This window comes from Osmerus eperlanus, chromosome 27, assembly GCF_963692335.1.
Source record: "Osmerus eperlanus chromosome 27, fOsmEpe2.1, whole genome shotgun sequence".
NCBI classification, from domain to species: domain Eukaryota; kingdom Metazoa; phylum Chordata; class Actinopteri; order Osmeriformes; family Osmeridae; genus Osmerus; species Osmerus eperlanus.
The window spans coordinates 2,253,760-2,270,598 of NC_085044.1; the positions used below are offsets into that span (position 1 = coordinate 2,253,760).

The following is a 16,839-nucleotide window of genomic DNA, read 5'->3' on the forward strand; positions in this document are numbered from 1 at the left end:
TAAAAACTCTTAGTTATGAGAACAATCCCACTTCCCTCCACAATTAAACACAGTAATAATTATTAAAGCTGTCTCTCCACCACTTCCCAGAAATGCTGTTATGCTTGAATACTGTAATATTCTAGGCCTTGGAATATTACAACTCCATAGATGATGGGTATAGCTTTTGGTAGGCTGTGCTTCAATAACATTTGCATGTGGACCGCCCACAGCAGTCTAGTCACAATACCTCTTTCAAACTCAAGGAAGTTGATCAGAGTCCACGGGAGTATTGTAGACCTAGCAGCCTCTGCGCATGGTACATAGACAACACTTTACGGATATATTTTAAACTATTATTCTTCACAACTTTTTATTGCGTCGGTGGACTTTTGATTCGCTTCAAGATGTCTTATCCTATTGCGCACAACACCTCGACGTACAGAACGATCAGCGTCGCAGCCGAACCTTCGAATACGCTTTTGTCCAACACCAATACGTACAGAACGATCAACGTCGCAGCCGAACCTTCGAATACGGTTTTGTCCAACACCAATACGTACAGAACGATCAGCGTCGCAGCTGAACCTTCGAATACGGTTTTGTCCAACACCAATACAGTTTTGTCCAATGCGAATATGGTTAACTACAGTCAACTTTCCCCGCTACCGTACGGTTTAAACAGCTCCTACGAGACGGTGCGATACCTGGTACCCGTACAGCAACCGGCGCAGCAGTCATATGTATTGGTGAACAACGCACCTCAAGTTATGCCCCAGATGATGTCAACGGTTTATCTGCAGAACGTTCCCAGCGCCAGTGTCAGCAGTTTGGAGGATTCGGAATTCATGTACCGACAGCAGATCTCCGAGGTAAATTGTCTGCTAGACCTAGGAAGGCTAAACTCACTTCACAGATTTTTTTTGTCGTGATTATTTAATCGATTAATAGTCCAGCCCTTTATCTTTGTTGGAGGCAGGAATGTTAAGTAATCGGTTGGGTCAAGAAGACCGACCCAAGACTTATGACCAGAAGAGCGAATGTTTGGTCCTCTAACCGTTTATTGTCAATGACGATATTATCAGGCTACTGTAAAACAACATAAAACGTCATGACTTGGTTGTTGGAGTTCCAAACTTTTGCAAAATACCTCAACCCTGTGCCATAGTATTTAAGGGAGTAAATGAATCCCTCTTTTCTCTGTATTTCTGTCTGTCTGTCTCTCTCTCTGTCAATCTGTCTTTGTCAGTTTTCCTCTATCATATAATATTCCCCATTGCTGCTGGGTACGTTGGTATAGAAACAGACCTATAGACATAAATCTATAGTTGGGCCTAATCCAGATGAGAAGACACTGTCTGAGGGTGTCCCTCATCTGTTTAGCACCTGTTTCAATTAGAAGTCCCTGAGTTTGTCACCACACCCTCAGCAAACCATGTGGTCTGTTTGATCTCTCTCTCTCTATGTCTCTCTCTGTCTCTCTCTCTCTCTCTCTCTCTCTCTCTCTCTCTCTCTCTCTCTCTCTCTCTCTCTCTCTCTCTCTCTCTCTCTCTCTCTCTCTCTCTCTCTCTCTCTCTCTCTCTCTCGCTATGTCTCTCTCTCTCTCTATGTCTCTCTCTCTCTCCTTTCTGTACCTGTTCTCACGCATTTCTCTCATCCAACAGCATGTGAATGGGAATTCTTCCTCCGTGTTCAGCCAGACTCCCAGCCCAGTCAAGAGTCCTGAGCCAAGCGTCGAGGAGGTGAGAGTACACACACACACACGCACACACACACACACACACACACACACACACTCATGCCTGCTCCCATACAAACACATACATCACAGACAGAAAGCATAGACAAACACATAACCATACCAATGCACGCTCATACATGCACACACACACACACACACACTCACACACACACCTTGGCTGTTGTCTCAGCAGGTCACTGAACAGACACACCCACAGTAACTATGAGACAGTCAGGTTTTATTAATCATCTGTCCTGAGACACACCCAGGACACGCCCCTGTAGGGAAGCTTGTGTGTGTGTGTGTGTGTGTGTTGTACCTGGTTTATTGCAACTGTGCACAGGCAGTTATGAGGGTGTGTCTGTTTTCTTTTCCCTCCCACAATCCTTTGCTGTGGGCGGCGACACACTTTGATCTGGCCTCATTACTAATTATTGTGCTCGTCATTTCTCCTAGCTGTCTCTCTGTCTCTGTGAGACAAGTTGATTTGCGGTGTTTGGTGTGTGTGTGTTTGGTCAACACACACGTGTGTGTGTGTGTGTGTGTGTGTAATTAGCCTAACATGTGAAGTTGGGTTTTCAGTTTAGGATTTCCAGGAAGTGTGTAGCTGGAGTGCTAAGCTAACTTTGTCTGTGTTGTCGTGGCAACACCCTGAATGTGTTGTGTCTTGTCCTCTGTACCTGACATCATCGCCCCAAACATGGATCCTTTCTGGCCCTCATCACCACTCCTTACCGCTTGAAGTATTGCTACGTCAACGACGGCGCTACCACGCCTCTCGCCGAACCACAGGAGTCATGCCTATCGGCCTATAGGAAGACAGGCAGCTGAGATGCACTAAAATACCTTGTTTTACATACAGAATACAGTAGTGTTTCAGTGGACAGCGAACCAGTATTAAACGCTAGGGCTGTCGTCGATCTGTTTGAGTGAGGCGTATGTTCGTGTGAGCAGTGTTTTCAACAGTACCTCAGCACTTTGAGTGAACAGCGTGTAGCCTACCTAACCCGCATGACAGAGAGATGACAGAGAGATGACAGACACACACACACACACAGAGATGTTATCGCTTTTTAAACGAGACACCTGGGGGAGATTGTGTTGTACTGTAAATGATGGTATGTCTAACAGCTGTGTTGTCCTGAAGCGAGAAGATAATGACATGGCTTTTAGTCTGTGTTTGCCTACAACCTGGGAACCTCGGACACACATACACACACGCATAGACACACACACACATGCATAGACACACACACACATAGACACGTATACAGACACAGGCATACTTTCTCCCACCTTCAAAATAACTTAACCTTTGCAAATGTGAGTGAGATGGAAAGTGACACATAATTAGTTGTCAGAAGTTGAGTGCAGTGTCATAAAGAACTTGGAATCCAACATGGCGACGAGACTGAACGTGATCTTCTTCACTAGGACTTGGTTGTTTGTAGTCGTGTCTGTGTGTTCATGTAAAGTGCCCTGGATAGGAAACCTATCTTGTCATCCAAGACTGAATCCTCAGTTTGCATACTATGCCCTGTATGTTATTCACAACATCAGCGATGTTGCGATGGTCGTCTGCACAGAAAACGCAGAGTGTAGGTATAATATGTAGAATATACATTTACATCCTATATACATCCTACCTACAGCAGGTAGAATGTAGGTATTTAAGGTAGGTATTTAATGCGTTCGGGAGATGTCGGTTAATAAACAGACACCTACCGGTGATGAGCCAGAGGCCAGATCTGTTTTGTTGTGGGTTTATGGGCTGTTTTTCTTTGTATCATTCTTGTCAGACAGTTTAAGTGGCAAGGCGTGTCTTGGATGTGTGTGTGTGTGTGTGTTCCCACACTAGCGAGGTGCCAGCTGGGAAGATGCCAGTCAGACAAGGAGGTAACTGTGACAGAGAGGAGGACTGGGCTGTGCCCTGTGATGGCACTCCTGGAACCTAATTATGAAAACTCTGGGAATAAGAAAGAGAAAGAGAGAGAGGGAGAGAGAGAGGGAGAGAGAGTGAGGGAGAGAGAGAGGGAGAGAGAGAGAGGGAGAGAGAGAGGCGAGTGGGCAGAAGAAAGTTTGATAAAGAGGGGGGTAGGAGGGATTAGAGAGAGGGATGAGGTAGGGAGAGAGAGGTGCAGGGAGGGAGGGAAGTAAAGAATGAGAGAGAGAGAGAGGGAGAGAGAGATTGACTACAGACTTCTTGGTAAAAAGAGGTGGATAGGACCAGAGGTTTAATAATGTATTTGTGTAGACTTTCAGGTCGGAGGCTTGGGAGGATGAACGAGTGTCAGGCAGTGTGTACACCCTGTGTGTGTGTTCACATTTTCTCTGTTATAAGTTCCTCGATATTGTTGTCCTTTGCCCCTCAAATTCCTCCAGAGTTCCCCCACGCAGACACACGCATGCGTGCTTGTACACACTCACACACACACACACACACACACACACACACACACACACACACACACACACACACACACACACACACACACACACACACACACCAGTCGGAAGGGGATACTGTTTCCCTCTCTTTTACCCAGCCATGCTCACAATAGCCGGGATCTACAGTTACAGTGCCCCTGTTAATGCTGTCCTCACACATTGACCTGGATCCTACACACAAACACACACACACACACACACAATATGTGACTGTGGATGAGGCAACAGAACCAGAGAGAAAAACTGACACGCTTCCAGGTGAAGTGTTTCTGAGGTCGTGTGTTTGGGTGTGGAGTTACCTCACAGGTGCTTTGAGGGCCTGTCTGCTGCCCTGCAGTGTACGTGTCACTGCTGCCCTCCCGTGAACGTGTCACTGCTGCCCTCCCGTGTACGTGTCACTGCTGCCCTCCCGTATACGTGTCACTGCTGCCCTCCCGTGTACGTGTCACTGCTGCCCTCCCGTGAACGTGTCACTGCTGCCCTCCCGTGTACGTGTCACTGCTGCCCTCCCGTGTACGTGTCACTGCTGCCCTCCCGTGTACGTGTCACTGCTGCCCTCCCGTGTACGTGTCACTGCTGCCCTCCCGTGTACGTGTCACTGCTGCCCTCCTGCTGGACAGGATAGAGGCTGTGGGTGATCCATCCATCCATCCATCCATCCAGTATAATCAGTTTGCGGTGGTGGTGTGAAATTAGCTGTAATATGATTCTGTCTCTCACGTACTCATCCTCAAGCACATCCCAGTTAGTGTGTGGTCAGGTATGTCAACTATGAAAACAACAAGGTTCAAGCTTTGGAGGAGTTCCAATATGCAAATCATCAGTATGGGCGCAGCTCTCTCTAAAGCACAGGGAAATAAGTGTTAGTTTCTCTACTCTTCAATCAGTAACGCACTCTTATCGCTCTCGCTCTCCCTCTGATTATCCCTGTAAGACGGAGCTACAATCTCACGGTCTTCTCTCTCTCCCTTTCTTCTCCCTCTCTCCCCCACCCCCATTTCTTTCTCTCCCCCCTGCCCTCCGTCCTCCCCTGTGTGTGTGTGTGTGATGAACTGGGAGAACCGAGGAAGTGTGCTTTGATGTTGTTTACATTTAAAACACAAGAAGAAGAAGACCAGAGGAAGGACGAAAATGGGAAAAAGCACAGAGAAAAAGCAATCGGTGTACAGTAGTCTTTTAAACGCTCACACATTGGAATCAAAAAAACTTTGAAGAGCCTCACACATAAGATACCAGTTTCCCTTAAAATCAGTGCCCTCTTGTTAGTATTGGAGAGGTTTAAACAGCCATAGTTAGTCAGGACAATGAAGAATCTCTAATTTCAGTCATTTCCTGCCTCCAGTTCTCTGAGAAAGTGGGTTTGGAAAGATTTACTGCAGGTCAAGAACTGACCTTTGACCCCCGCTGTCACACACCCATGTTGACGTACAGTCACTCCCCACAGACAGACTGATTGATGGAGTCGAAGGCCAGCAGTAAGGGTTCACCAGCCGGAGCTGACCTTGACACAATCCAGCGTGTTGGCCCGAGGGGGTGGGGGGTGGGGGGGTTGAGCCAGCTCGTGAACCGGTCCTGTTAGCCTGACGATCCTGCCCCTCCCACAAAACCCAGTTAGCTCCGCCTCCCAGCAACACCTTTTTCCTTCCACTCTCACTGCAGGCACGGGCGGAATGTTCCTGGACCAGATACACCCCGCAGGGGGGGGGGGGGGGGGCTTGGGGGGGGGGGTGGAGCTTATCTCTTCACTTCAAAGGAGCTGCTGGTCGTCTTAATACAGACTGTGGATTGACACCGACACACGGTAGTAAAATGTCAGGCAAGGTGCGAGCCTGTGACCGATGAGGCTGGCGTCAGAGAAAGGAAGAAGTAAGCAGGCAGCAGCCATTAGGGTTCCCCAGTCGCAGAACTCCTCCTTATCTGTCAGTGGGCTTCGTGGAAACTGAGACACTATGGGCTCAATTAGAACCACAGGGTAGGCTTCCCTAGCAGGCGTGTTAATCAGGTCATCTCACCATTGACAGTATATTCCCTCCCTCTCTTCATCCCTCCCTCTCTTCATTGGATAAACTGGCAAGTCTTCCACACTCCCCTTTGAAGGCCGGAGGGAGGGAGGTAGAGAGAGAGGGAGGGAGGAGGTAGAGAGAGAGGGAGGGAGGAGGTAGAGAGAGAGGGAGGGAGGAGGTAGAGAGAGAGGGAGGAGGGAGGAGGAAGAGAGAGAGGGAGGGAGGAGGTAGAGAGAGAGGGAGGGAGGAGGTAGAGAGGGAGGGAGGAGGTAGAGAGAGAGGGAGGGAGGGAGGGAGGGAGGAGAGAGAGAGAGAGGGAGGGAGGAAGGAGGTAGAGAGAGAGGGAGGGAGGATGGAGGAGGTAGAGAGAGAGGGAGGGAGGAGGTAGAGAGAGAGGGAGGGAGGAGGAAGAGAGAGAGGGAGGGAGGAGGTAGAGAGAGAGGGAGGGAGGAGGGAGGAGGAAGAGAGAGAGGGAGGGAGGAGGTAGAGAGAGAGGGAGGGAGGAGGGAGGAGGTAGAGAGAGAGAGAGGGAGGGAGGAGGTAGAGAGAGAGAGAGGGAGGGAGGAGGGAGGAGGTAGAGAGAGTGGGAGGGAGGAGGGAGGAGGTAGAGAGAGAGGGAGGGAGGAGGAAGAGAAGGGGCGAAAGCTAGTTTGAGATTTAATGGTCAAACAGAAGAACTGAAAAGCAGCTTTGTCTTTTGACTCTGCGGGTTTTGATCCTGTTACATAACCCTGTAAACATAGGTGCTACTTCAGTATACTGGTCACAGTCTGATGGCTGACTTTGTCTAGCAAGACAACCACACACACACACAGACACACACACAGACACACACACCGCGTTTCAGCCAAACAAAGAGTTTGACTGACGTGTGTTTTTAGAGTGGAGGGCTTGTCAGTGTCGGACTATGACGCCGGCGTTCCGTAAGTTGTTACATAACTGTGTTGACATAGCAGGTCACATGACCAGGCCCGTGGTCTCACCTGGCTGCTGAGGACAGGATCTCGTACTAGAACCAATCAAGCCCTGACAGGAAGCTGAAGCGATCCTAACAGGAAGCTGAAGCGATCCTAACAGGAAGCTGGCCCGAGAGGGCCTCAGAGCTCTTTCGTTCTAGAACTCAGTTGTACGTTCTAAAAGCCCTGTTTTCGTGTTGCTACAGATCAAAGCATCTGTGTGTGAATACAGTGTGAAAGGGTGATGTTCAGCTTGACATTGTTGACCTGGGTTGGTCTTGTAGCCTGGGGAAATGATTGATTTATGGTTCGACGTTAGTGCCAAAGTTACTGATGAGGTTTTGTTTATATTCCTCTCCCTTTCTCTTTCTCCCCCCCACTCTCTCTCTCTCTCTCTCTCTCTCTCTCTCTCTCTCTCCCTCCCTCTCTTTCGCTGTCTGTCTTCCAGGAGGTGGTGGAAGAGGAGGAGGAAGAGGAGGAGGTGCAGGAGACAGTGAAGGTGGAGGAGAAGGTGGTGGAGAGGGTGGTGGAGAGGGTGTCCCAGGTGCACCTGAAGGAGGTGGAGCCCCTGGTTAAGATGGACACCCGCTTCTTCGGGGAGCTGCTGGCCGAGGTGTACAGGAAGAACTGCGACATCCACACCTGCATCTCCGAACACGTGGCCAAGATCAGAGGACGGTAGGAGAGGGGAGGGAGGGATGGAGGGAGGGATGGATGGATGGAGGGAGGGAGGGATGGAGGGAGGGATGGATGGAGGGATTGATGGATGGATGGAGGGATGGAGGGATGGATGGATGGATGGATGGAGGGAGGGATGGATGGAGGGATGGAGGGAGGGAGAGATGGATACGTGGATGAACGAATGATTGAAGCATGAACTAGCCAGACACACCTCAGAGAGGCCTGCTACTTTGTGTGTATGTGTGTGTGTGTATGTGTGTGTGTGTGTTTTGGTGCTTCTGTTTCCTGCAGCGTGATCAGACATGTGTGGATTCCTTCCTAAAAAGCTTGAGGGCTCAGTTTTGAAGACACACACACACACACACACACAAAGCTGAGATGCCCTACCATGTTGTGGAGAGCTAACCTGGATCTCTCTCTCTGTCACAGAAAGCATCTTCTGGATCCCAGCAATGACTACAAGGTAGTTTAGACAGAAACTTGTAAACCATCCAGCACAGACTTGTGGAATATGTTCTGTGGTTGACGCTCAAATTGCATGTGTGTGTGTTCGCCTGCCTGCGTGTGTGTGTGCGTGCCTGCGTGTGTGTGCGTGTGCGTGCGTGCCTGTGTGTGTGTGTGCATGTGTGTGTGTGTGCGTGTGTGTGTGCGTGCCTGTGTGTGTGTGTGTGTGCGTGTGTGCGTGCCTGTGTGTGTGCGTGTGTGTGCGTGCCTGTGTGTGTGCGTGTGTGTGCGTGCCTGTGTGTGTGTGTGTGCAGATGGAAAGGGACGAGGTGGAGAATCTGATCCCCCGAGGAGCTTCGGAGCTGACCAAGCAGCAGATCCGCTACCTGCTGCAGGTAAGGCCTTCTCACCGCCTGTCTCACCGTTACTCACCGCCTGTTTACCAATTCTTACCCGCTGTTTCACCGCGGTTACCCCCCCCCAGACTCGTGTGACAGCAGATAAGAGCATGCGTCTGCTGCTCACCACCTTCAGCAGCCTGAGAGAGGAACTGCTGCACATGTCTGAGGATCTCCACGTAAGAACCACATCCTGCACCACATCCTGCACCACAACCACATCCTGCACCACATCCTGCACCACAACCACATCCTGCACCACATCCTGCACCACATCCTGCACCACAACCACATCCTGCACCACATCCTGCACCACAACCACATCCTGCATCACATCCACAACCACATCCACAACCACATCCTGCATCACATCCACAACCACATCCTGCATCACATCCACAACCACATCCTGTACCACATCCTGCATCATATCCTGCATCACATCCACAACCACATCCACAACCACATCCTGCATCACATCCACAACCACATCCTGCACACATCCTGCATCACATCCACAACCACATCCTGCATCACATCCTGCATCACAACCACAACATCTCTGGTCGACCTGCAGAACATCTCAGCAGGAGACCCCCGTTTTACCCTGAATGAATCAAGTTAGCATGAAATGGGAGGACTCTGGTTGGGTGCTGTAGTTGACTCCCCCCCACCCCCCCCCCCCAGCGCCTGGAGAGTGAGAAGGAGAGCCTGGAGAGAGACCTGAGCTTCAAGGCCGACCAGGCCCAGGCAGTATGATCGCCTCCTGGAGGCTGTCAGGGAGAACAACCGCCAGCTCCAGGTCAGCACACACCAGTCTGCATGTGTGTGTGTGTGTGTGTGTGTGTGTGAGTGTGTGTGTGTGTGTGTGTGTGAGTGTGTGTGTGTGTGTGTGTGTGTGAGTGTGTGTGTGTGTGTGTGAGTGTGTGTGTGTGTGTTCATATACATTATATATGTGTGTGTGTACAAATGTAACAATACATGTACGCACAGTGTAGTGTATATAGTATATGTGTGTTTGTGTATGTATGAAGTTTATCTGAGTGTGTATATACAGTATATATATATATATGTGTGTGTGTATATAGGGAGTCAGGTGGCTGAGCGGTTAGGGAATCGGCCTAGTAATCAGAAGGTTGCCGGATCGATTCCCGGGCGATTCCCGGCCGTGCTAAATGACGTTGTGTCCTTGGGCAAAACACTTCACCCTACTTGCTTCGGGGGGAATGGATAAGAGCGCCTGCTAAATGACTAAATGTGTGTGTGTGTGTGTCCAGGTGTCTCTGAAGGAGAGCAGCAGTAGCCAGCGCAGCCTGGAGAGGCAGCTTCTGGAGTACCAGAGTTCTGGGTCTGGACAAGACTTCAGGATCAAGGAAGTGGAGGGAAGCCTGAGAGTCCTGCAGAAGGAGAACGACATGCTGCGACAGAAGGTGTTATACTCTGTTCTCTACTGTTCTCAACTCTGTTCTCTACTGTACTCTACTCTTCTGTATTTTGCTGATTTCTACTCTGCTGTGTGTGTGTGTGTGTGTGTGTGTGTGTGCAGCTGGCGGGCCAGGGCAGCAGCTCCTCTCTGCAGGTGAAGACAGAGGAGCTGGCTCTGCAGTACAACCAGCAGCTCATCAGCCTGAGGCAGGAGAAGGACAAGGAGCTGGAGATGCTGCGGGTGAGGGGAGAGGGGTGGAGAGGAGAGGGGTGAGAGGTGGAGGAGAGAAGGGTGGAGGAAAGAGGGGAGAAGGGTGGAGGAAAGAGGGGAGAAGGGTGGAGGAGAGAGGGGAGAAGGGTGGAGGAGAGAGGGGAGAAGGGTGGAGGAGAATAATGGAGAGGAGAGAGGGGTGGAGGGGGAGAATAATGGAGGAGCGTTTAAACAAAGAGGAAGTGTTGTTTTCAGTAGCATGCTGTGTGTGCTCTTGCTTGTGTGTAACGTGTGTGTGTATGTGTGTGTGCGTGTGTCTGTGTTAGTCCCAGATGACCAGGATCCAGACAGAGTACAGCTCGGAGCGATCAGGTGACCGCAGCCTGCAGCTACGCATCACAGAGCTGCTGACATCACTGGAGCAGCGGGAGACCATCATCAGACGCCAGGAAGAGGTCAGAGGTCGAGGGAGGGGGGGGGTCTAACTGGGGTTGTGTTTGAACTGAGGGACCAGAGAAACACACACACACACAAACACACACACACACAGGCACACTTTCCTCCCTACCTGGTCTACCTGTTGGGGCATGCGATCCAATCAGACATGCCGCATTGCCGAGCCAATCATTAAGGGTTTAGCTTGTCAGAGTTCTCATGTTTAGATGATTCCAGAGTCAACAGGAGAGAACGAACACTTGCTTGTTTCTGGCTTGGCCTCCTGGCAACATAACGATGCCCTGATGAGCCTGTCAGTGTGTTGATTAATACGCCTGCTCCCTCCACCACACACACACACACACAAACCACACGAACCACACACACCACACACACCACACACCCAAATGGGCATCATGCCCAACCCTAATCTAATCTACTCCCGTCATTCCGGTTGGACGACATTCCCCTCTCCTCCCTGTGTTCTTTAATGCTGTCCTCCATAAATCATTTCACCTCAGGGACGTGCTTTATTTGTTGTTTTATCCATCTGTGACACCAGACTGCTTAGTCTCTACTTTCACACCAGACTGGTTTCTGCTCCCTCTGAGGTGAAATTTTTCTCTTCAGCCTGAGAGACCAGGCCTAGGATCTCCTTCTCTGTTAGCGGCAGAGCAGACCGCTGACCCCTGACCTTTGCTCGCTCTCTCTCTCTCTCTCTGACCCCCGCAGGAGATCAGGCGTCTGCAGACAGTGAAGAGCGATAGCTCCAAGAACGTCACCCAGACCGTCATCACCAACAGGTCAGAGTTCACACCTTCACATGACACAACGACACACAACTTACAGTCACACGACTCCACACAGCACAATATCGTCATTATGGAAGTATGTGACAGGGGACTGAAAGTATGTGGATGTGTGTGTGCGTGTGTAAGCGTGTGTGTGCAGGTAGCATCTAGGATAATACAGCATGAGTTGTAACATGCGTGTGTGTGTGTGTGTGTGTGTAGGTACAGGAACCAGTACCCCCTCCTGGGACTCCTGAGCGATGAGTTCCAGTCCACGCACCAGCCTTCCATCAAAGAGGCCAAGACCATCGTCATCAAGACAACAACAGGGGAGATGACCCAACAGGTAGGGGCTGGAGACACTTAATCGGTGGTCATTTGGTTGTGTGTTGAGAAGTCCGCAGGGTGACAGTTGGCTGGTGACGGGTCAGTTTGGAGATCATTTCATATCCCGAGCCAGACATCTTGTGGCTTAGAGGGCCCTCGTTACATTCTGCCCCTGTCTGTTACTCGTGATTAATGAACGACTCTCCAGACGCCACAACATTCAACAGTGACCTACTGGATCTTTCTTCTGTGGAGTAAAGGTGTTGTTGGCACGCTTGTCTGGGTTTGAGTCCTGTCCAGTCATGTCATGCTTATTTCAAATTGTTGTTTTGGATTACAGTTAGTCCAGTAGATCTATATATCTATCTATATATATATAGATATATATATATTCCGGATCTATGTCTTCTGGATCTATAATGTTGTCTCATAGAGCACATTAATGTCCTTAACGTAGGGATGTGTTGCGATCCTTAGACGAGACGGGAGTTGAGAGAAGCTCAAGACGAGTTCTACTGTAGTCCTACTGTAGTTAACCTTTGACCTGTTGACGTGGATGACCTTTGACCTGTTGACGTGGATGACCTTTGACCTGTTGACGTGGATGACCTTTGACCTGTTGACGTGGATGACCTGTGTTGTGTCACACTGTAACCTCTGTGTCCGTGTTGTTTATCTTGTAACAGGAAACCATTTCAAGTCCTTAAAGACACTGCTTCTCTCCGACAGGAATGAACGACAACAAGATCCAGACATCCCTCCCCCTCCCTGCATGCCCCCCTTTGACTCCCCCATGTCCAGAAGGTTGCCTGGGTGATGGTGTCTTAAGACCCCTAAATTAAAGGGGATCTCTGGATTGGGCTGAAGGGGTTTTTGTACATGCAGGTGTTGCATTGGGTGGCGCAAGGAGCAAAATAGTTAACGACCAAACGCAAATAAAAAATCAGTCAATGGAACCATCACATCCTGGATAGGGACCATCCCCCCTCCTCTTTCCCCCACTGCCGTTACCTATAGTTACCATGCATGTTAGAAATATTGTTTTGAAGTTTTTCCTGTAAGAGAGTAGTCTGCAATGTGCTGAGACAGGTACAAGGTTGTTCCTCTTTTCCGTCTATTTGGTTTGAATTGGTGTTTTTTTATTTTTATTATTAAAAGGTAACAGATTACAAGGATGTATTTAAACACGTTTATGTCTTGCCAGTTAGGTTATATTTCTGATGAGGTACGTTGCATGGGTGTGATGATGATGTTGTTGGTTTGCGTGCTGATGTTGCTCCGTGTTGAGCTAAGAATGCTTGGTGGTGTTGGAGACGGGTGAGGGTGGGAAGGGGGGTTAGAGTGGTGTGTGGGTGAATGTTAGAAAGAGGGGAGCGATGCGATTATATTGGTGATAGCCTGCTGAAACGACTGGTTGTTTTAGAAGCACAAATGATAAACTGTACATGAAGCAAATGTGTGCTGACTTGCCTTTTGATCTGATGTGTATGGTGTGCATTGCCCTTGGACTGGTGTCCATGGAGAAAGAGATGTTTTATACTTTATAACAGATCCTTTATATATGCTTAAACCATTGTCTTGGACTAGCTGGCAGGAGTCAAACCCCTGTTCAAAGTATGATAACTCTAAGCTAATTGAGTAAATGCATATTTTTGACCGCAAGATGGGAACTGACTGACAATTAACATTGCTTCCCTCATGTCCAATGGAAATACATATCTAGATTCTTAATAAAAAATGGTAAAATCTATAACATCAACGGTATTCGGGTCTTTTTTTCTTCAGCATTTGAAAAATGATTTGTCAAGTATCAAACTTATCCTTTTAAGTAATCAATAAAAAGCGATATTTCAAGGAAAACCGTACACTCATCAAAAACGTAATTAATTATCTTCTTGCCAACGCTGTGCGCCAGATGACGCTATAACATCACCAGCTCCCGAACATCAACGGTTTCCTCGACTGTCTCCGAAGCTGCGGGAAAACTGCGATACCCGATTCTGCCACCAGAGGGGGCCAACCGCACGCAGGCCTGCGGTAACGGCAGCGGAGTGCCAGATAGACAGCCGTACTGTAGTGAATGAGGTCATGATATCTCTGTAGGGCTTGGCTTGCAGGGCTGTCAACCATTTTGACTCCATTCACTGATCTATCTATTTATCTATATATCCATCCATCCATCCATGCATCACAACCATGCCACAAATCTAGTCATGACTTTGCACCCCTGACAACAGCAGTATGAGACCGTATCATTGCCCCGTTCGTGTTAACAATATTATTCATTATTATGTAAATATATATTTTGTAGCTGCAGGTACAGTTTGATTTACAGTGCCAGTTTAAGTGGTAAAATGGGAGGGTTTGATGTTTTTAGTACTTGCAACATCAAACGTAGTTTGATTCTTTTGTGACACAGTTCTTGACTGAATTGATTACATAGCCCATTTTATACATGTTTCATGAATTAGTAATGATTAGACTGCTGTATTTTCTGCTTCCTGGTGTGTGTGTGTGTGCATATGTTATAGCGGGTCTCCAGTCTTCCAGGTACTCTGCTAAAACTGGGAACAATTTGATATGCATGTTTTTTGGGGGGGGGTCTGGACCTATTAAATAAAGTTGTTGTGTTCCAGAACCACAGACAGACACACACACACACACACACACACACACACACACACACACACACACACACACACACATATAGAACAGTGGGTGGGGTTGGGGAGCTCTGTGGGAGGGTGGAAGCGGGGGGCGGATGGGGGAGGATGGGGGAGGGGGAGGATGACCTAGCAGATGAGTGTGGGTGTTGGTGGGGTGGTCCTGGGGGGTGGAGGGGTGCGGGGGACACAGTAAGGGAGGCAGTGAGGGAGCGAGAGAGGGAGTGAGCGAGGGGGGGCGGGAGGGGGGGGGGACACAGTAAGGGAGGCAGTGAGGGAGCGAGAGAGGGAGTGAGCGAGGGGGGGCTGGAGGGGTGCGGGGGACACAGTAAGGGAGGCAGTGAGGGAGCGAGAGAGGGAGTGAGCGAGGGGGGGCGGGAGGGGGGGGGGACACAGTAAGGGAGGCAGTGAGGGAGCGAGAGAGGGAGTGAGCGAGGGGGGGCGGGAGGGGGGGGGGACACAGTAAGGGAGGCAGTGAGGGAGCGAGAGAGGGAGTGAGCGAGGGGGGGGGGAATGGGAAAGCATTGATTATGGTTGATAATTCAGGCCTTTGATGTGGATAAAGCAGTCTCTCTCTCTTCCTGCCTGCACTGGCTCTGCTCCGCAGCCCCTGCGGACAGAGAGGATATTGGGTTTACTGTGTGTGTGCGCGCGGGCACGAGAGAGAGACATAGAGACAGAGAGAGAGGAAGGGGTCAGAGAGAGGCAGCTGTTTGTGTCCGTTTTCTAAATGTTTTGAACCTGTCTGTTGGTTTGTAGGCCTGGTTACTGTTAGAGCTGGTCTCATGAAAAGTAACGTACACACTCTACTGAGCCAACATGGTGTCCTGCTGTAGAGAGAGAAACAGGTCTGACCTCTCCTCTCTAAGGTATGACTCAACTCTTTCTCTATGATCTAGTTACTGACCCACCAGCGTGGAGTTCCTGCACAATATTTATGTTTTTTTGTTGTTGTAAAAGCACGTAAGATGACAGTTGAATGAAACTAAACTCCCCTCTCTCCATTTCCTCCTCACAGCCGACCCCTCCGTGCCTCTCTCTCCTCTCTCCCCACCCTGCCCCTCTCCTTTCCTCCTCCATCTCTTCACCCCTCTCAGTCTCACTTCATTCTGCTTCTCCCTCTCTCGCTCCATCCATCACTGCCCTCTTCTCTCTCGCTCTCAACCCCCCCCACCCTTTCTCTCTCTCTCTCTCTCTCTCTCTCTCTCTCTCTCTCTCTCTCTCTCTCTCTCTCTCTCTCTCTCTCTCTCTCTCTCTCTCTCTCTCTCTCTCTCTCCAGTGAGCTTCACCCAGGCACACTGATGCACTCCTGGCCATTAATAAAAATGTTATACACAGTCAGGATCAGGAAATACATTTGAGCCCCAGCAACTGAATGCTCTCAGACGCACAGGAAATGGCCGCTTGGCCGCCAGCCAAACCTGCTATTTCTGAGGGGGGTGGGGGGGGGGGGGGGGGGGCAGGGGGTGGAGTGGGGGGGGGGGGTGGTCAGTTAATGGAACACGGGTACTTTGACGAAATATTAGCAACAATTAGGGGGGGGGGGCGCTGGGCGCAAGCAGGCATACACACGACCAGGGGAGGGTGTGTGAGGGAGGGGGAGGGTAGAGGGGGAGGGAGGGGGGAGGGAGGGGGAGGGTGCGTGAGGGAGGGGGAGGGTAGAGGGGGAGGGAGGGTAGAGGGGGGAGGGAAGGGGATGGTGTGTGAGGGAGGGAGGGGGAGGGTAGAGGGGGGAGGGAGGGGGAGGGTGCGTGAGGGAGAGGCAGGGAGGGTAGAGGGGGAGGGAGGGGGAGGGCAGAGGGGGAGTCTTGCCTCACAGGTGAGGTGACTGTAGGGAGTGAACAAGATGGACTGGGGTGGTGAAAAGGAGAGGAGAGATTGAGATTGAGAGATTGGGAGTGAAAGGGGGAGAGGGCAGGGAGGGAGAGAGGCAGGGAGGGAGGGTGAGAAGACAAGGTGGGAGGTACAGTAGAATGAGGATGGTGAGGGGAGGGAATAAGGCAGTCAGTGAGTTAGTGAGAGAGAGAGAGTTAAGAGTGAATGAGTCAATAAGTGAGAGAGTGAGTGTTTGAGAGTGAGTGAGTTAGTCAATGAGTGAGGGAGTGACAGAGAAAGAGAGTAAGTGAGACAGTAAGTGAGTGAGTGACAGAGAGAGAGAGAAAGAGTTTGTATTTGTATTTTTTGTATTTTTATATTGTAAATTATTTGGCTACTTTATATTTTATTTTAGATTTTTTAGACCTTGTACCTTTGTACCTGATTCTGATTCTGAGAGAGAGAGAGAGAGAGAGAGAGGGAGAGAGAGGGAGAGAGAGGGAGAGAGAAATCTTCATAGTC

General features: G+C 49.8%; 1 protein-coding gene across 1 annotated transcript; it reads left to right on the plus strand.

The window, feature by feature from the left end:
• Positions 1-235: 235 nt before the first annotated feature.
• Positions 236-13,592, plus strand: pof1b (POF1B actin binding protein). Its single transcript, XM_062453674.1, is given in 14 exon segments — positions 236-851; positions 1,644-1,721; positions 7,576-7,805; positions 8,238-8,271; positions 8,567-8,647; positions 8,737-8,829; positions 9,338-9,400; positions 9,402-9,452; positions 9,928-10,080; positions 10,197-10,316; positions 10,613-10,741; positions 11,454-11,524; positions 11,735-11,858; positions 12,526-13,592. Coding segments are annotated over 14 exon segments (1,713 nt in total). The 5' UTR covers positions 236-386; the 3' UTR covers positions 12,547-13,592.
• The last annotated feature ends 3,247 nt before the right edge of the window (positions 13,593-16,839 follow it).